At 37.3% G+C, this 21,517-nt stretch overlaps 1 protein-coding gene across 7 annotated transcripts in view; it reads right to left on the reverse strand.

Annotated features, from left to right (window-relative positions):
• The window catches only part of LOC120103718 (serine/threonine-protein kinase BLUS1-like), a 36,105-nt gene that overhangs the window by 11,926 nt on the left and 2,662 nt on the right, over window positions 1–21,517 (reverse strand). For 6 of the 7 annotated variants that reach the window (XR_005515246.1, XM_039134438.1, XM_039134437.1 and 3 more), the window contains exons 3-14: window positions 21,169–21,376; window positions 19,927–20,181; window positions 17,707–17,831; window positions 17,501–17,545; window positions 17,302–17,383; window positions 17,142–17,210; window positions 16,899–17,069; window positions 16,757–16,822; window positions 3,392–3,460; window positions 3,118–3,261; window positions 2,916–2,992; window positions 981–1,247 (exon numbers count right to left, since the gene is read on the reverse strand). Coding sequence is in view for 6 of the 7 variants with exons in the window: in XM_039134438.1 (XP_038990366.1) it covers window positions 981–1,247; window positions 2,916–2,992; window positions 3,118–3,261; window positions 3,392–3,460; window positions 16,757–16,822; window positions 16,899–17,069; window positions 17,142–17,210; window positions 17,302–17,383; window positions 17,501–17,545; window positions 17,707–17,831; window positions 19,927–20,181; window positions 21,169–21,336 (1,538 nt within the window). In the remaining variant the exon portion in view is untranslated. The remainder of the gene's footprint in view (window positions 1–980; window positions 1,248–2,915; window positions 2,993–3,117; window positions 3,262–3,391; window positions 3,461–16,756; window positions 16,823–16,898; window positions 17,070–17,141; window positions 17,211–17,301; window positions 17,384–17,500; window positions 17,546–17,706; window positions 17,832–19,926; window positions 20,182–21,168; window positions 21,377–21,517) is intronic. The other variant, XM_039134436.1, reaches the window with a different exon arrangement.

A 21,517-nucleotide genomic window follows, 5' to 3' on the forward strand; every position in this document is an offset into this window, starting at 1 on the left:
CTTTCTTTCAATCTTTCAGTGACATAATTCTGCTAAAATATAGGACATCATTATTATAGAGGAGTGCCATAAGAGAAAACTGAAGCCATAATTCTTAGGCCAGCATAGGTAATTGAAGGATTCAAGGTTGTACAACAGAAAATTTTAACATATTCAAGAAACATAAGATCTGTTAGGCACAATGCAGACAAACTAAGAAATCACTAACAAACAAATACATAACAAGAATAGCCCCTCATAGTGGGCAATCGGCAATTAGGTGGAACTTCACATATCAAACTGAAGAAAATAAAGAAGTGCTAGAGACCTTGTTTCACTGAATAGAAGTAGTAGGAAGAGGTGCTACACATTCTATGTTACACTCTAGTTCAACATGTAACAGTATGTACTTTTTTGGCCTTAATGATGGGCATCATTTGCAAGACTCGGCATGCCAATTCACACAGCATAAAAAAAACTGGACAAACTATTCAAATATGCAGGACCAGCGTTACTTTGGCATGTCCTAGTTTCCGCACTATCTGACATTTTCTATGTTTTCCATATCTCCCTGTACAAACATGTTAACAAAAAAATCAGATTTGTCCTAGTTCTCCAGTGTGAAGTTCTACAAATGTTAATATAACTTTTCAGGTGGCACAATGAAGCTTACAGAAGTTAGACTATAATATTGTGCTGATTGTATATGTTGATCTAGTACACAACAAGAAAGGAAAAGGGAAAATAGCCTGCCGAGTGTCTAATATGACAATAGATATATCTGGAATCATTTGGTACCATGACAAATAGTTCTTTCTTTAAACAGAATTGTGATCTAGATAATAGTATTGAAATGCACATAAATTGTGTGTTTCAACAGAAGAGGTAGATAGAGCATGCAATCAGTAACACACAAATGATGAAAAAGTTAAAATGAATCAAGATTACATATTGTCCACATGTATGAATCAAGACATTAGTTTCAAAATACAAAGACTTACCTGTCACTCTCCGCAGTTTTGTTTCTATAAGGAGAAAGAACATGCTCTGGTAAAAGGGAACCACTTGAGAATTTCTGGTGTCCAAGAATGTTGATATTTGCAGGTACAGAACTACTTCTTTCCATAATTTCACCATTATGCTTGTGAAATTTGACATCTTCTGCCAGTAATGACTGCTGCAAAGGGAGTATGGACTCTGAATTTGACTGTCTCTTCCAATCAGGACTGGTAGCACTGGTATCGTCCTCGCAAACATCAAAACAAACTCTGCATCAATTAATATTATTTGAGATATTAGTACTACTGCAATCTTTTTAACTTAATCATGTCTATTTTGTCATCAAAGCTCTTTTCTTTTTGTAGCTTCTAATACAATATGTTTATCAAGCTTCCATAAGAAAAGAATATGCATGAGCTGAGCAAGTGAATGTTCAAAAGAAGCTATACATACATGTCATGGTTTCAAGTGCCAGCCCATGATGAAACAGTATCGGCATCTAGCACTAGGTAAGTACAGCATTGATTAAGTCTTCTCTTAATTTTTTTAGTTAAAAAAGCTTTTCAACTCCATTTTTTGTTTCAGCATAGCAGGTCATATGGATAAACTGGTTATCCAAATCATTTAATATAGGAAAGAATTACAATAGACACATGATGGTAAGAAAAGAGTTTGCACACGCTACCAATAAATGGGGTAGCAAAATGGAATCTAAATAATCTGATATGATTCACAATGTTTTAAAATGCCTAGAAATAAAAAAATCATATGTTCTGGAGACCCTTAACCTATGCATTAAGTAGCCTCAAATTAATAGTTTATTGGAAAAGTATAATGTTTTGATTTTAGGACAGTTTAAGAAACATGTAAAGGGTCTATTTTTTTCATATGCATTTTAAAACCTCCCACCTCATATTTAATAATTTAGATTTCCGTTTTATGAACCACCATCCCTAAATTTGGTAGTGTGTGGAAAGTATTTTTTCTCCATAAATATTTACATATAATAGGGAGGGTCATGTTATTAATAGGGTGGATGCAAGAGGTTTACATAGATATAGATATTACCTAAATGTCCCTTCCCTTTACTCTTATAAGTGGATAATGTAGTACCGTGATAGATAGAAAGCATTAAATGCATCCATGAAGTCAATCTCACAGGGTAATAATGGCACATTTGATGCCATATATACACATAACTACATACTAATAATAGGGTAGGCTATTTTATTCATATGGTGATGGAAGAGCTTTGTATAGATGCAGATATTACCTAAATGACCCTTCCTTTTTATTGGCTACACCTCTCTAAAGTAGAGAAGTGCAGTGTAAACAGAAAGAGTGTATTAAATGTATCAATGAAGCCAATCGCACAGGGTAATGATGGCAAATTTGATGCCATTGTTACAATAAATATACACGTCTTTTTTAAGCACATAGAAACAAAAGAAAGGTCATTTAGATAATAACTTGTGTAAGTTTAGCACATGCAAACTTCTGCCACCTTCCACATACGTATTACAGCCTGACTCATATAGACCACATGCACTCAGGCAAGAACACATGCTTACATTACCATGCTGCATGTACGACCCACCGAGTAGAAGTGCAAGGGGAGGCCACCTAAGGTGAACAGCCTATTTGAGATGAATAGGAAGCAGGAAGATAATTCCAGCAAAATATTCCCTTTTCTTTTGCAATAGGTAGTGTATACATTGCACATATTAGATTACCCCATACAACTGTACTCATCTCTTAAAGCGATACTTTAACCACAAACGCTACATAACTGAAATGGGAAAGTTTTGCACACACATTGTTTCTTGTTTGGATGCAACTGAGTTAGGCTCTGAGTGGTCTAGAATAATATTAAGAATGTCTCGGTATGAAGAAAATGCATTTTGTTAATATTCTAGACAATTCATATCTAAACATACTTGAATTCCTGAAGAGGACGAATAGGAAATGCGGAAGCAAATGGACCGTCCAAATCTTGAAGATCTGCTAGTCCGCCCTAAGATAATAGAAAAGAAGCTTTTAGAACATTTAAAAGAATGTGATGCATGAACTACACTCTTCAAAGCTTGGGATGAAGCAAAATTTGGAGGCAGAAGAGATGGTAAACTTGGAAGTTAATACCTCCCTAGAACTTGTGGTGCTAGAATAATTAACCCTTTCAGATGACAGAACCTCTTGTGAAAAATCGACACCATCAAAGCCATCCTTAAGCTTGTGTTTATTATCTACATCTTCTGAGCTGACTACGTCATCTGAAGACTCAATCTGCAAATTAAAGCATAATGAGAAAGGTTAAGAATTTTTAGTTATCTTCTTTTCCCTTCAGTGGATCCTATTTAAGACAGGATCACTGTTCAATTAGTGCTAGCATCAAACTCAAAGTGGACCTCCTTACAAGAGCAGCCTGAGTTTTTAAGTCCTCCAGATTGAAGTTCCAAGCGCTGATTCCACGTATGTACTCTTTCTGCAAATCCACTACTTTGACATCATTATCAGAAATCAACAGTGCAGAGTTTTGCCACCACATGCAATATTAACTACAGCAATAACAAATATTAATGAAAAAAGGATAACAAGTTCATACAATCCAGTGACATATTGCAAGACATTTCTCACTTTCATAGTATTAAGTGCTAGCGTTTCAGTGCCAAGCGAGCAGGTTACAGAAAATAGTTAGCTCAGGGCATGCACTAGTTATATATTAACTTGACATCCCAGTGTGGCTGGATGCTTGTGCATGAACTCACATCTTTAAATGCACTTCCTACTTTAATGACTATGCTTACCTTAAAACTTGCTCAGATTTAATGCTTAACTAAAAAAGGATGTATATATACCAAAACTGGGTGCATCTATTGAATTTAAATAACAATCTAAAAGGGAAAACCAATCACAACGAAGCTTGGTAGGATCATCGCTGTCATTTGGAGGGTCTGCATATTGAAAATATCACATGTACTATAATGTGCAAAATACAATACTATCGCAGTTCGAGTTAAGGTTTACACATTGTGGTGAGAGGTACTGATGCATTCAAATTTTTAAAGCTTCAAGTTTGCTGGAATTAATTTTGATTTTCAGTTTGTTAGGTTTTATCTTCAGTTTTAGTCATTCTTTTGATGCTAGTTAGTCTATTTGATGTGTACTCGAGATTAAATTATCTAATCTCATCTATGTAGGGTTTAGAATCTTTAGATCATTGAAGATGTGGTGATTTAACTTAAAGACCCACACCAGCTAAGATATAAGTTGCAGGTCCTTAGTCAGATGCATGGGATTAAAATAAAAAGGAATATAGAGGGGAACGCATGGACAGATGACCCACCTTGCTGGGCATCTGTATAAGTCCGTGCAGCTCCTCTTTTCCATCTCTTGTTGGGCATGTTTGGCATTGCTTCTTGAGGATGATAGTGTTATTTTGATGATTAACAAGTTATTATTTAAAGCATGCTATAAGTTAAATTGATACTTCATTTATAAGGTTATTACTCTCAGTACATATGCTTAAATTGAAAACATATATATGGTCTTGTTCATTTGAATGGATCTAACCTTGAGAATGCAGCAAAGTGTGAATTGAGTCGACCCATAGGTTGATTGGGACGACCCCGGCACTTAAAGGAATCATCTGGCACACTCCTGCAAAAAACAGCACAAATGAACAGTGAGTTGGGTCGACCCAAGGTAAGCATGAGTCGACCCAACCTCCAAAGAACCTCAAAATGCCAAGGAAAAATGCTCTCTGGAGTTACTGAGAGGGTCGACCCACACAGTGGTTGAGTCGACCCAAGCTTGAGTCGACCCAAACCCTGAGAGGGTCGACCCAAAGGCAAGACAGAAAGACAGACAGAAATCGGTTCTCTGGAATTACTGAGAGGGTCGACCCAAGAAGAAGTTGAGTCGACCCAAGTAAACTTTGAGTCGACCCAAACTCTGAGAGGGTCGACCCAAATTGAAGACAGAAAGACAGACAAAAATTGATCTTCTGGGAATACTGAGAGGGTCGACCCAAGAAGAAGTTGAGTCGACCCAAGCAGACTTTGAGTCGACCCAAAGAATGGTTGGGTCGACCCAAGTGAAGGAAGTTTGAAATTCATGTTTCTGTGTTCTCTGAGAGGGTCGACCCAAGGAATGTTTGAGTCGACCCAAGGTCAAGTTGGGTCGACCCAAGGACAGGATGAGCCGACCCAACCACGGGCTGAACAGTAACGGCTAGTTCTGCAGATGTACTTTTTGTCCTTTCCAAGGCTTGTAACGGCTAGTTTTTCAAATCTGACGGATGGGGCTTGACCAAAGAAGGTGGGAGGCTATTTAAAGGGCACTATTCATCAGAGAGAAATATCTTTTGAGAGGTTTATCAAAGAATACACAAGAATACTAAAGAGCCCTAATCTCCTTCATCAAGAAGCTTCATCCAAGAATCAAAGGAAAGGATTGAGCACATTCAAAGAGGCATCAAGAGCTCCTTCCCCCATTGAAGAGTGAAGCTTCCTTGACAAAGAAGAGCAAAGCAACTTCAAAGCGATAACTTCCTTCTAAACTCTTCTTTGTTGTTCATATTGTCTTATATGCTCATTTAGGAGTTAAATCTTTTATTTTCATTTGCTTAAACACTTTGTAAAGGTTCGTTGGTTAGCCCGCAAAACCAACAAAGGTTTTTGGTGAACCCGTAAAACCAAAGTTGTATAGGTTCGTTGGTGAACCCGCAAAACCAACAAGGTTCTTGGTGAGCCCGCAAAACCAAGTGTATAGGTTCGTTGGTGAGCCCGTAAAACCAACTAGGTTTTTGGATTGTGAGCCCGAAAAACAATCCAACTGTAATCCGTGTGATTATAGTGAAATCCCAAGGGTACGCTTGGGGAGTGGACGTAGGTGCTAAGGAGAGCACCGAACCACTATATATTGTGGTGTTTGTATTGTGCTTGTGTCTCTATTTTCACTTGCTTTACCTTCTATTATTGCATTAGCTTAACTCACTCAAATAGCTTAAGAAAGCATCCACCACACTTAATTAAGAAAGTTTTTAAAAGCACCAAAAGTTTAAAAGAAACCAATTCACCCCCCCTCTTGGATTGTCACCTTGGGCAACAAGTGGTATCAGAGCAAGGTGCTCTAATAGTGCTCATTGATCTAACCATCAAGAGTTAAAGATCATGGCAACCCAAGTGGGAGGTGCAATGAGTGAGGGGCAATCCACAAATAGACCACCTCTATTTAATGGCACAAACTATGCATATTGGAAAGCTAGAATGAGGATATTCATTCAAGCTTCAGATTATGAGGTATGGCAAATAATCACTAGAGGACCTCACACACCCACACTCAATGTAGAAGGCACTATCATTCCTAAACCAGAAATGGATTGGAATGAAAATGATAGAAGACTTGCACAATTAAATGCAAAAGCAATAAACATACTTTATTGCTCTTTAGATGTAAACGAATTCAATAGAATATCCACTTGCTCCACTGCCAAAGAAATTTGGGATAGACTTGAGGTCACACATGAAGGGACCAACCAAGTCAAGGAATCAAAGATAAACATATTAGTACATAAATATGAATTGTTTAAAATGGATTCTACCGAGTCCATAACTGATATGTTTACTCGTTTTACTGATATTATAAATGGGCTTAAAAGTTTAGGAAAATCTTATTCTAACTCTGATTTGGTGCGAAAAATTCTCAGGTCTCTACCAAGGAATTGGGAGGCCAAGGTAACCGCCATACAAGAAGCAAAGGACCTCAACGCACTGCAGCTAGAGGAGCTTCTAGGGTCACTCATGACCCATGAGTTGACCATGAGGCAAAACTCAGAAGATGAGGTCAAGAGAAGAAAGCCCATAGCACTAAAGACTACCACCCCTAGACAACAATCTGAATCAGAAGATTCAGATGATGATGAAGATATTGATGAGGAAGGGATGGCAGTGCTTGGGAGGAAATTCAGAAAATTCATGAGAGGTAAAAATAGATTCCATAGAAAGAAGCCCTTCTCTAAAGGAAATTCAAGCAAAGAGAGGGGTAAGGATAAAGAAAAGGGTAAGGATAAAGAAAAAGAGAAAGAAACCCCTATTTGCTATGAGTGTAATAAACCCGGGCATTACAAGATAGATTGCCCAGATATGAAGTGGATAGCAAGAAAATTGAAAAAGAAAAATTTTATGGCTGATTGGAGTGAGAGTGAGGAATCAAGTTCAGAGGATGAAGATCATCAAGACACGGCCCAAATATGTCATATGGCCAATGACGATGAGGTAGATTCTGAACTTGACTGTGATTTTACTGTTGATGAATTACATGATGCTTTCTTAGAACTCATGGAAGAACATAAGAAAGTAATTAATAGAAATAGAGCTCTAAAAGAAGAAAATCAATCTCTTATTAAAGATAAAATAAAATTGTCTAATAACTATGAAACGTTAAGTAGGAAATTTGAAAATGAAACCAAAAATCTAATTGCTGAAAATATTAAGTTAAAAGAAGATGCTGAAAAGTATAAATCCTTGGTAGATAAATTTACTCTTAGCTCTACTAAATTGAATTTGATACTTGATAGTCAAAGAGCTGTATATAATAAGGCTGGTTTAGGTTATAGAACAAATACAAAACAAAAACTCTTAAAGAATATTTTTGTGAAAGCTAAAAATGAAAATGTTACTTGTTATTGTTGCAATAAGATAGGACATAGAGCATATGAGTGTAACTTTAGAAAATCTAGTCAAAGCAAATCAAGTAATAAACAAAAGGTTAAGAAAGTTTGGGTTCCAAAAGGAACATGGAGTACTAACCCTAAAGGACCCAACTTAGTTTGGGTACCTAAAGTTTCATCTTGATCTTGATTGCAGGTGTGTCTTACAGCTGATAAAATGGAAAAAACGATGGTATCTTGATAGTGGCTGTTCAAGACACATGACCGGTGACGAAGATCAGTTTGTCACTTTGGAACCAAAGAAAGGTGGAGTAGTTACCTATGGAGACAATGGTAAAGGTCATATCATTGGAAAGGGTAAAATTTTCATTGCTCCATCTATTTTTATAGAAAATGTTTTATTGGTTAAAGGTTTGAAACATAATCTTCTTAGTATAAGTCAATTTTGTGATAAAGGATTTAAAGTTACATTTGAAGCATCTGTATGCATTATCACAAATCCTAAGGATAATAGCATTGTACTTGTAGGACAAAGGCAAAGAAACATTTATTTAGTAGATCTTCATGAATTAGGTAAGAAAAATGGTTTATGTTTAATGACTAATGAAGAAAAGAAGAATGAAACTAGTTGGCTTTGGCATAGAAGACAAGGACATGCTAGTATGGAATTAATATCAAAACTAGTTAAGAAGGAATTAATAAAGGATGTGCCAAAATTGATTTTTGAAAAAGACAAAATATGTGGACCATGTTCATTAGGAAAACAAACTAGATCATCCTTTAAATCGAAGAATGTAGTATCAACAACTAGACCATTTGAACTCATACATATGGATTTATTCGGACCTACTAGAACTACAAGTCTAGGAGGAAAGAAATATGGACTAGTTAGTGTTGATGATTTTTCAAGGTATACATGGGTTTCATTTTTGGCACATAAAAATGAAGCATTTTCAGAATTCTTGAAATTATATAATAAAATAATAAATGAAAAGAAATTCACATTGGTAGCAATTCGAAGTGATCATGGCACGGAATTTGAAAATCAACACTTCGAGGAATTCTGCACTAATAACGGAATATCACATCAATTTTCAGCACCTAGAACGCCTCAACAAAATGGGGTTGTTGAAAGGAAAAATAGGACATTGGCAGAAATGGCACGCACAATGTTGTGTGAGTCAAATCTTCCAAAGTACTTTTGGGCTGAAGCTATAAACACCTCTTGCCATATTTTAAATCGAGTTTTAATACGACCTATAACTAAGAAAACTCCTTATGAACTTTGGAAGAATAAGAAACCAACTGCAAAATATTTTAAAGTGTTTGGTTGTAGATGTTTTATCTTAAATAATGGCAAGGAGGACTTAAGTAAATTTGATGCCAAGTCAGATGAAGGTATCTTCTTAGGATACTCCACATCTAGCAAGGCATACAGAGTATTCAACAAAAGAACCTTAGTAGTGGAAGAGTCGGTAAATATCATATTTGATGAGTCTGATAGTGAGTCTGCTAGGAAAGAAAACTCTATTGATGATGATACAGGAATTATCGACTTTGAGAAGTTAAAAATTGATGACGCACCAAATCAAGATAAAGGAGAGGATTGCGTGCCACCACAACCCCAAGACGTGCCAAAAGAATGGAGGTATGTACATGGACATCCCCAAGACTTAATTATTGGTGATCCATCTCAAGGGGTAAGAACTCGATCCTCTCTTAGAAATTTAAATGATTATCTTGCTTTTGTTTCACAATTAGAACCTAAAACATATGAAGAAGCTGAAAAAGACACTAACTGGATAAATGCCATGCAAGAGGAATTAAATCAATTTAAAAGAAGTAATGTATGGACATTAACTGAAAGACCAAAGCATAATTCAGTAATTGGAACAAAATGGGTATTTAGAAATAAATTAGATGAAAATGGAGTAGTTACAAGAAATAAGGCTAGACTCGTAGCTAAGGGATATAATCAGGAAGAAGGAATAGATTATGATGAGACATTTGCTCCTGTAGCTAGATTAGAAGCTATTAGATTACTTCTAGCATTTGCTTGTTTTATGGACTTTAAGTTATATCAAATGGATGTGAAGAGTGCATTCTTAAATGGCATTATTGAGGAGGAAGTATATGTAGAACAACCTCCAGGATTTGAAAATCATGAATTGCCAAATCATGTGTTTAAATTACATAAGGCATTATATGGTTTAAAGCAAGCACCTAGGGCTTGGTATGATAGGCTAAGTAAATTTCTGATTGATAATGATTTCTGTAGAGGAAATGTAGATAAAACTCTATTTCTCAAGAAAAAGGACAAAAATCTATTAGTGGTACAAATATATGTAGATGACATAATCTTTGGTGCCACTAACGATACTCTATGCAAAGAATTTGCTAACTTAATGCATGGAGAATTTGAGATGAGTTTGATGGGAGAACTAAGTTTCTTTTTAGGATTACAAATCAAACAAACCAAAGAAGGGATTTTCATTCATCAAACTAAGTATACAAGGGAAATATTGAAGAAGTTTGGTAATGAAAATCATAAGGGAATTGGCACTCCAATGAATCCCACTAGTAAGCTAGACAAAGATGAAAAAGGGAAAAGTGTGGATATTAAGCTCTATAGAGGACTAATTGGATCCTTGCTCTACCTTACGGCTAGTAGACCCGACATTGTTTTTAGTGTAGGGATATGTGCTAGATATCAATCGGATCCTAAGGAGTCACATTTAAGTGCAGTTAAGAGGATCCTTAGATATTTAAGAGGAACCACCACCATTGGATTATGGTACTCGAGAGACTCATGTCTAGATTTGCTTGCATACTCAGATGCAGATTTTGCCGGATGCAAATTAGATAGAAAGAGCACAAGTGGCACATGCCAATTCTTAGGAAACAATTTAGTATCATGGTTTAGTAAAAAGCAGAATTCAGTAGCACTATCCACAGCCGAAGCTGAATACATAGCTGCTGGTAGTTGCTGTGCTCAAGTATTATGGCTCAAGCAACAACTAGAGGATTATGGAGTTAAACTAGATAATATTCCTATCAAGTGTGATAATACGAGTGCTATCAATCTCACTAAAAACCCAGTTCAGCACTCTAAGGCCAAACACATAGAAATAAGGTACCATTTCATTAGGGATCATGTGCAAAATGGAAATGTATGCATTGAGCATATATGCACGGAAAAACAATTGGCCGATATATTCACAAAACCACTGAGTGAAGATAGATTCTGTATGCTCAGAAGGGAATTAGGTATATGTGATCCTTTTATTGAATGAATATGGAAGGAAGTTAGTAGTCTCATGATACATTCCTCTAACTTCAAAAATCCCATGAAACATGAGTCAAACTTGTTATCTATAGATTCCTTACTCATGTATCATTGTTCCATAAAGAGCTTATAAGAATTGGAAGCAAGAAAAACTTTTTAGAAGCAAAAAGGAAGAGAAAACAAATTTCTGCACTTGGGTCGACCCAACCCAGAACATGGGTCGACCCAACGTTGAGTCGACCCAAGAAAATTCTTGAGTCGACCCAACGTCGGGACCCCACTGTTAAAAGGGGGCCCGAGAGCACATCTAGGGCACTGTTTGCCCTTTGTCTTCTTCCAAAAAGCTTGGTCCCCACTCTCCAATCTCCACCAAACTCCTCCAAACAGTAGATTTCTTTAAGATCTTGGAGAAATGGGTCCCAAACGAGCCGTAGCCAAAAGATCCGGAAGAGTGAGCCGAGTTCAACAAGAGGAAAGGCGCCCTACCGAGCCTTCTCCCGTGTCTCCACCACGTGAGGCACGTGCGGAGGTCCCTCCTCCTCCTTCCCCCTCAGTGCTTCTTGCAAGATTTGCGGGGAGGCCGGTTACTACCGGAAGAAGGATCCATTCGGAGTTTTTCAACCAAGAAGGATTTCGAATTTGGGAATGGATCCAAAGACAAGGATGGGAGTATCTTTGCTCCCTTGATGTGGTGATATACCCCGGATTAGTCCAAGAGTTCTACGCCTTCCTCAAAACTGGTATGGGAGGGCTTGTTTCAGATGTTAGAGGTGTTCGGATCCGGGTATCCGAGGAGAGCTTGAGTGAGCTACTACACCTACCTTGCACAGGAGCTACTCCGGAAAGATCAGATAACAAGATGAGAGCTCTTCAGCTGATCATGGAAAATGAGAACTTCGATTTCTCTCAGAAGGTAATAGCTAGTTCTCTTTCCGCCGAGATGAGGTTGTTGCTAAATATGATAAATAGAATTCTATTTCCGAAGACCGGTAGATTTGATCTCATCTCAGAGCGAGATCTTGCAGTTATGGAGTGCATGATTAGAGGGATTCCCCTAAATCTTCCGGCCATGATATTGAAGCAAATGAGAAAGGTGATAAGCAGCAACAGGGTATCATTGCCTTATGGCATGATACTTACACTGATCTTCCGTCAGCATGGATTACCTCTCGAGGAGGAAGCATTCAAGAATCTGCACCCCACAGACACGTACACTGCACGGTCACTCATACGCATGGGTTATGAGAAAGTGAACGGGCAGTGGATACATACTGGTGCAGGCATTCAGGGTGAGGCACCAGAGGGAGAGGCACCAGAGGGTGAGGATGAGGAGCCTATGGATCATCCTACTGCACCCTCAGAGGCTGGACCATCGTCATCTGCTCCTCCGACAGATACGGATGACTTCTGGAGCAGGATGACAGAGCTCATGACAGCTCAGGCGAGGACTATTACTGACGGGCTCACGAGCCGATTGGACGCCCGCTTGGATGTCATGTCTGCTGATATCAGTGCTCTGAGGCAGCAGATTGGAGCACTCAGGAGAGAGAGAGAGACACATGGACCTTCTGTGCCACAGGCTGCTGAGTCAGAGATATCGGCACAGAGTCATCCAGCTCGACGTGCTCCACGCCAGACCCAGTCTCACCAGGCTCGACCTCCCCTCGCTACTTATGCTAGGCGGATGAGGACTAGATCCCAGCCATTAGATTCTCCCTAGGCTGATCTTAGCATCTATATTTAGAGCCTAGGCTAGAAATCTAGTTCTCAAATGTATCTTGCCTTTTCTTATATGTATCTTGTTTTTTTTCCTTATGTATCTTGCTTTTCCGTCATATCTTTAATTCTTGATTGAGGAACATTGTACTTATTTTGGGAATTAATGTATGAAAAATGTTCCTATTTTGATCAATGAAGTCTAAAGCTTTTTCGTTATTGCATCTTTTCCCATATCTATGTTTTTGATGATGACAAAAAGGGGGAGAAGAGAAGAGGAAAGAGTATATAAAAGAAGTTATGAAGGAAAGGGTAGTATATAAAGGGAGAAGAGGAAACAGTATATAAAGGAGTATATAAAGGAGAAGAGAAGGAAGAGTATAAAGGGGGAGACGAAAAGATAAAGTATTCACTCTAAGAAAAGAAAGAGTATTTCATTTATGAGAAAGAGTGAGTAAAGAAGTTATGAAAAGAAAAGAGAAATAAATGGGCTAAACAAATTGAAAATCATATAAGAAATATTATATATCTAAGGGGGAGCAAGTTGTAACAATGAAATTGACTAAATCAAAAATTTCCATCAAAATTCAGAATTTGGCACATATAAATTCAGAATTTGGCACGCACCTCTCGCACCCCGATACATAAGCTGAAACTCACATTTTATCTCAAATTTTTGAAGTTTCATTGCTAATGAATTATAAATGAAAGGGGGAGCAATTCAAAAAGTCAAATTGGCAACATTTGAATGATATAGGGGGAGATTTCACTTATATATATGAAAAGCTGAAATTCTGAAATTCAATCCCTTTCATAAACTGGTTCTAAAGACAAGTATCAATAGGCTTATACTCTTTATTTTGTAATCATCAAAAAGGGGGAGATTGAGGATGATAGTGTTATTTTGATGATTAACAAGTTATTATTTAAAGCATGCTATAAGTTAAATTGATACTTCATTTATAAGGTTATTACTCTCAGTACATATGCTTAAATTGAAAACATATATATGGTCTTGTTCATTTGAATGGATCTAACCTTGAGAATGCAGCAAAGTGTGAATTGAGTCGACCCATAGGTTGATTGGGACGACCCCGGCACTTAAAGGAATCATCTGGCACACTCCTGCAAAAAACAGCACAAATGAACAGTGAGTTGGGTCGACCCAAGGTAAGCATGAGTCGACCCAACCTCCAAAGAACCTCAAAATGCCAAGGAAAAATGCTCTCTGGAGTTACTGAGAGGGTCGACCCACACAGTGGTTGAGTCGACCCAAGCTTGAGTCGACCCAAACCCTGAGAGGGTCGACCCAAAGGCAAGACAGAAAGACAGACAGAAATCGGTTCTCTGGAATTACTGAGAGGGTCGACCCAAGAAGAAGTTGAGTCGACCCAAGTAAACTTTGAGTCGACCCAAACTCTGAGAGGGTCGACCCAAATTGAAGACAGAAAGACAGACAAAAATTGATCTTCTGGGAATACTGAGAGGGTCGACCCAAGAAGAAGTTGAGTCGACCCAAGCAGACTTTGAGTCGACCCAAAGAATGGTTGGGTCGACCCAAGTGAAGGAAGTTTGAAATTCATGTTTCTGTGTTCTCTGAGAGGGTCGACCCAAGGAATGTTTGAGTCGACCCAAGGTCAAGTTGGGTCGACCCAAGGACAGGATGAGCCGACCCAACCACGGGCTGAACAGTAACGGCTAGTTCTGCAGATGTACTTTTTGTCCTTTCCAAGGCTTGTAACGGCTAGTTTTTCAAATCTGACGGATGGGGCTTGACCAAAGAAGGTGGGAGGCTATTTAAAGGGCACTATTCATCAGAGAGAAATATCTTTTGAGAGGTTTATCAAAGAATACACAAGAATACTAAAGAGCCCTAATCTCCTTCATCAAGAAGCTTCATCCAAGAATCAAAGGAAAGGATTGAGCACATTCAAAGAGGCATCAAGAGCTCCTTCCCCCATTGAAGAGTGAAGCTTCCTTGACAAAGAAGAGCAAAGCAACTTCAAAGCGATAACTTCCTTCTAAACTCTTCTTTGTTGTTCATATTGTCTTATATGCTCATTTAGGAGTTAAATCTTTTATTTTCATTTGCTTAAACACTTTGTAAAGGTTCGTTGGTTAGCCCGCAAAACCAACAAAGGTTTTTGGTGAACCCGTAAAACCAAAGTTGTATAGGTTCGTTGGTGAACCCGCAAAACCAACAAGGTTCTTGGTGAGCCCGCAAAACCAAGTGTATAGGTTCGTTGGTGAGCCCGTAAAACCAACTAGGTTTTTGGATTGTGAGCCCGGAAAACAATCCAACTGTAATCCGTGTGATTATAGTGAAATCCCAAGGGTACGCTTGGGGAGTGGACGTAGGTGCTAAGGAGAGCACCGAACCACTATATATTGTGGTGTTTGTATTGTGCTTGTGTCTCTATTTTCACTTGCTTTACCTTCTATTATTGCATTAGCTTAACTCACTCAAATAGCTTAAGAAAGCATCCACCACACTTAATTAAGAAAGTTTTTAAAAGCACCAAAAGTTTAAAAGAAACCAATTCACCCCCCCTCTTGGATTGTCACCTTGGGCAACACTTCTCCATTTTAAAAAGCTGGTAGTGGATCTCAATGAGAGAACATAGGCTCGTTAGGATTCTAATCGATTTGAAAATCACCAAGCACCCACTTTAGGGATTGGTTCCTACTGCTCATGATCCAAACTGTTTAGCTTTCTAAGGCATGTACCTCCAGAGATTGCTATAACGAGCTCAATCAATTTGCCTTGTAATTTAACTAAGAGTTGGACTATGCCCTTTATAATAACTCCTTGAAGGAGTTCATGATCCAAAATCAATGATGGAGTATCCAAATTCAAGACTCAAGCAATTGAACATGATTGCCACTGCAAAAAATGCTTAAAAATCAAATTTATGTGTTTTGGTAGTCTCTAACCTAATCATCAAGTAGGTGTCAAAATGGATATCCATGTTTTACTATTATCTAATAATCAAAACCTAGTGAATTTAAATCCATCCATATTGTAAGATATGCAGATCATAATCCATAAAGTGAATTTTCATTTTATGTGCCCCATCATGTATTTTACCATATTTATGCAACTGATACCATTCATTTTCGTATTGACTTGATGCATAGCTTAGAAACCTATATGAATCTGGTTCTTAATTATATGCTGTAATGTAGACCATGCTCAATGGTTCGGATATTCAAATTGCATGGTTTATAATCAATTTAAAATCGTTAACTCCTTTTACAAGAAGTTAATGGAAAGTGTGCAGCCAATCCTATAACTAATTACTTAAACTCTTTCGTTTTGTCCCAACTTAAATCTATATCTTGGTAACATTAATCAGAGCAATACAATATCAGCTATTACATTTACATTACAGGGAAGCATAGTGATGTATTCACATAGATGAGTTAGTTTTGTAGGCCAGTCTATGCAAATAATTAGTCAACATCCTACGTACATTTGAAATTGCTTTAGTTGCCTGCTCCCCCTTGTCCAAGCTATAGACCAGAGACTACATTTACGGTCAGCACTGTCACCTAGTCTATCCAGACACCTAGTACTCTATCTAGATGCAATTAATCATATTCCATAGCACCTAAATGCTCTAGGATAAGAATTCTTTAAGGGGAAAAAAGGAAAAATGAACAATATCTGGAGCTACAGGATATTTTGATGGTAAAGAACAACCTAGCAATAATACGTTTCATTTAAAATTTTATGACTTGGAGAAACAACAAATATTTTGCTGCTTGATTTAGTTCAGAAGCTGAACATCAGACTCCCTGACAAAGTTCCAAGATAGGATAATTGAACCTGCTTCATGAGACAGACAAACAAGTTCAAAAAAATGGTCGCACATAATAACTTGAAACATTTAGAAAAAACAACACATTTAACAGATAATATCTTTCACATGATCTTTAAAACATATAAAGCAGCCAAAAGGAAGTGCTATGCATATATTTGCAACCTATTAGCTTTATTTAGCTCAACAATATCAAAGGACCCTAAGTAAGATGTTCTATGACTCTCATGACTAGATGACTTTAATTTGATAAAACAATAAATGCAAGTGCATTTTGTTATCAACCTGTGACAGTTGCTCCTTATCACCACATACAAGCTTATTCTGTTGGAGAAAATTGGCCTCTTTTCCCTAGAAACAGGACCAGTCAGGCTTAAAAGAAATTAGTATAGAAGCAGCTTTGTATTAAAAGAACTTAAATTCAAACCTTCAGTTCCCTACAATGATCAGCAAGTGGAGACAGGCCATCAAGAATAGTCCGTGCAAGATATTCATTTGAATGAGCATGTTTGAAGAAAGGATGCTTCAAAAGCTTTTCTGAAGTGGGACGCTTCTTCGGATCCTTCACTAAGCAGGTAGCTACCATCTCTTTGAAAGACTACAAAGACAACACACTTTCAAAACATTACTCAGGACTTGTTTTTTATCAATTCTAACAAAGAAAACAGACCTTTGAGAATCTTTTGTCCCTAACATAGTCAAGACCTGGAGGTGCATTTTGTAAGGTCATAAGCAACACCTGCAATCATGAAATAGGATGCTTATTGCATAAGATCCATGCATCACCGCAAAAGGATATGTCTTCTAAAGATTAATTTACAAAGATGCACCTTTATTGGAGGATACTTGGAAAATGGAGCATGGCCATGGGCAAGTTCTAGTGCAGTTATGCCAAATGACCAAATATCTGCTCTGTTTACAATACGTAGAATGAAAAAAAAACAAAAAGAAAAATTAATTAAGTTACAATTCTTCAACATGTTGCAGTTTCATAGCTCCTCATATCACTATCAGATGGTCACCACTCACTTAAAATCATATCCATGTAGCTGCTGCATTACTTCAGGAGCCATCCTGAGAAGCATAAAAGTAGGCAAGAATCAACAAGTCAAACCGGTATTCATAACTCTTCTGATTATACATAAAATAGAAGCCAATGAAAGAATTATCAAGCCATTATTCCAAGTTCAAAATAGAGAATCTGAAATGCAACATGTGCAAACAAGGAGAAGCACCAGCAAGGAGTCCCCACAAATGTATTTCTTGACCGTTGCCGATCTCCAGTATCAAACATGCATGCTGAGACACCAAAGTCTGCAAGCTTAACAGCTCCATTAGCATCGATTAAGATATTCCCGGCCTGAAAATAGTAGAACCAATATAAAATGTCCAAATACTACAAGAAAAAAGCAGAGCCAAAATAAAGTTGGTGCAATAAAAATATTTCAAAGAGCATGAATATCCAGTTTAAAAGTCCTATGAGTATGATTATATAGATAGATTGGAGCATGCCAAGGTAGCTCATAGCGCTTGTTCAAGTCTGTTTTAACCTTCTCCATCCAACCTTTGACCTGGTCGACATTTGGCAGTTAGACATACCACTATACCAGGTAGGTAGAGGGATGTGGGTAGATAATCCTTGTTAAATCAATGCTCACTAAAGAACCTGATTTCAAGGATAAGATCATTAGTATCACTTTAACATATATATAATCCTACCCAGACACTAACAGAATTAGATGCTTATGTGGGTTCAGGGAAATGATTTGGCAGTCTCCAGCATAACGAGCATGAATAAAGATACAATATTAATATCTTGCTGAACAGCAATCTACAAGCCTAATCCGTCCTTCTAGATTCTGCTTTGTGAACCCTTTTTCACAATCTATCAAAAGAATTTACTGATGTGACCATGGTTGCTCAATTGCACAGTTTAGCAAAGCTTACACTAAAATTGAGAGAATCTGAAAGCAACTGTTTGGTTATAGTTCCTAATACCCATCTGCTTGAAAGCCAACGTATCACATAACCTTCAGTAACAAACAGAGCTACAGCGGATTGATACAAATGTTTTGACCGTAAATTTCATAAATGCATAATTCTTTCACATAGATGACTAAAGCAGATAATTATGTGACAAGAACAACTGCATTACAGCCAGCCAGCCAGCCATGTATGTTAATTAGATGTGTGAAATGTCATCAGAAACCAAACCTGATAAAAAAGATATTGTAAGCATATACAAACAGATTAATATGCTTGTTGCAGGGGTATTTAAATACCATATTAAACACGTGCTCAAGTTAATTTGAAGTTTGACACTTGGAAAGTTAAGTTTGACAATTGGAAAGCTCCTTGAGCTATGTCAAAAGCATATCATATTATCATGGAAAAAGAACGGAAAACTACTCACAAGTCAAAGATTATAGCCTTTTAACTTGCAGCAAACTAATATTATCCAGAGATATAGTTTCTTAAGCCTAACATACTAATCTTAGTGAAGGATTTTAAGAACTCTTAACCTGACTGCAATTACAATCATCTCATAAACCTTATTCAGCTAATGGTTAACTTTCATACAGGAGCGGCCCGATGTATTGGGGGCCTAAGGCTATTTTGTCTTTGAGGCCCTTCCTGCAGTGGACCGGCCTAAGGCGAATTCACAGGGGGACTTTTTTCCTTTCCATTTTGTCTTTGAGGCCTTTCCTGCGGTGGGCCTTCTTTGGACCGGGGCTTTAGGCAACCGCCTCAGTCACCTAAGGGTTGGGCCAGCCCTGCTTTCTTATAACCTTCTTTGCCACTCAATCCTATTAAGGGCAACATCCTTTGTCAACCAAGTTAATGCTCGTCCTTTTTCACTAATTCCATCTAAGTCCTGATATGACACTATGCTGACAAGGCAGACCCTACCATTCGCAATTGTGTTTCTAAAGAAACGAACATAAACAATTAGATAAATAAATAGTACTACGGCATTCTCTTGCATGCCTTCACTCAATCAAATAGTTGGATCATGATTTGAACATCATAATGCACTGAATGAACCAAATTCTTCTTTTTGGGATTAATTATTAATTTGCTGTTCTAAATGATAAGGATCTAACTTCTCAAACAAGAAATGATATCATACTAGGTCATGTTCACTTGAATTTTTTAAGCACGTGAACGGTACAGAAGAACTTACACTTCCAACAACCAATGAATTGCATAACAAACAAAAGTTAGAATCAAACTCCTCAATGCTAAAGGTTTCACTCAGTATAGTAAAGCAGACCAAATGTTGTTATTATGTTTTTCTCCCATCATTCAATGTGTATTATGTTTATTTTCATGTAAAACAACATATGCAAGATGTAGAATTTGGAACAAGAAATGATGATCAATTTAACACTTTGGGCATTAAAGGATTAGCTAGAAAATCTGAGACACCACAGATAAACATTACAATCTGATACCTTCACATCTCTGTGGATATGCCCATGAGAATGGAGATAAACAAGGGCTTTAAGAACTTCGCGTAGAAGAGTTGCAATAACTGACTCCTCAAAACCTTCTGGATAAGCAGAATTCATTATATGAAGGGCAGATCCACCAGCCATGTAAGGCATCACAACCCATAGGTCGTTCTCTGCTGTGAAAGAGCAATGAGCACGTAGGACATTTGGATGATTGATCAAGCTCATAGTTTGTACTTCACGCCTTATTCCATCCTGTAAGAAGGAAACCAGACAAAATAAACAATCACTAAGAGGAAAGCTATGCAACACATTATTCATCACAAATCAAAAAGGAAGATCTTCACTGAATACTATTATAAAAAGGAAGAACTTCATAGTCAAAGAAATTAGAGCTGAGTTTATGGACAGTATGCTCTTTTACGAGATCCAAATAAAGTTCTATTACATTCCAAGTGCATACCAGCATATGTAATTAAAAAAAATTCACCAAAGTACTCTTTCATTTAAGCATGCAAAATAGTGGAGAAAACATTATAACCAAGTAGCTTGTCTACATTGAAATGAAATATTATATGTTATAATTATATGAAACAGAGAGTTCCACAGATATAATAGAAAGGTCAAACTATGAAAATGAAAATAACCCCAACCAGGTAAGGATTCCTAGTTATGGTTTTAGTTTTAGGCTTAGTTGCTAGAATTTGGAAACGGGTGTTGGAGTGGCTGTGGTACGGGGAAGTGGATACTTTAGAAACACTTTTTGTATTGAGACGCTTAGGAAGCAGGTGTGGGTCGAGATTTGTGGAAGATTCCAAAGTGGGTGCGATACCCTAGGCAAAATATTCTAGCTACAAGAGATAACTAGAAAAATCTAACACTATACGGAAAAACAATTGAAGTAAAAAACATTGTTGCAACTTGCAACTTTAAGAGAGTATCCAAATTTGTGGAAGAAATACTATGTGACGCAATGGAAAGTTATAGATACACTTACACTCATAATAGGACATTAGAAAAGCATAAGATTAAAAATTCATTAAAATCATTACAAAAACAAGTGTGAAACTCATATTCACCACTAATTAATTTAAAAACTAACTGCCAGGTCATTCTTAAGAAAGGAAGAGACAATGAAGGATGCAACAGTAAAAAGAAAAGCTTGGACTAAGAAACGTCATTACATAAATAAGTTTTATTTACACTCAATTTTCACCAGTTAATAACAAAAAGCTAACGTACCAGGTCATTATTGCACTTCACAAGGTCAAGAACCTTGATAGCAACTATTTTGTTAAGCGGAATACAGAGAGCCCTGTACACGGTGGCACTGACACCTTCTCCAACTTCCTCATACAATTTGTAATCTTTAGGATCAGCTGGAAATCTCTTCTCAAATTCATGTTCCATGGTTCTTTCTTTTAGGGCATCATTAACAACATTCACACTCCTAAAATTTCCAGGAAGCACAAAGTGAGTTAAAAAAGTTTGAGGAAATTTTATATCAAGATGAAAACAATTCCCAAACAAATTGGCAAAGCATAAGGGTGAATTTATGACCAAATATTGACCTTTGAAAAATTCAACATCA

Source organism: Phoenix dactylifera, chromosome 15, assembly GCF_009389715.1.
Source record: "Phoenix dactylifera cultivar Barhee BC4 chromosome 15, palm_55x_up_171113_PBpolish2nd_filt_p, whole genome shotgun sequence".
In the NCBI taxonomy this organism is placed as follows: domain Eukaryota; kingdom Viridiplantae; phylum Streptophyta; class Magnoliopsida; order Arecales; family Arecaceae; genus Phoenix; species Phoenix dactylifera.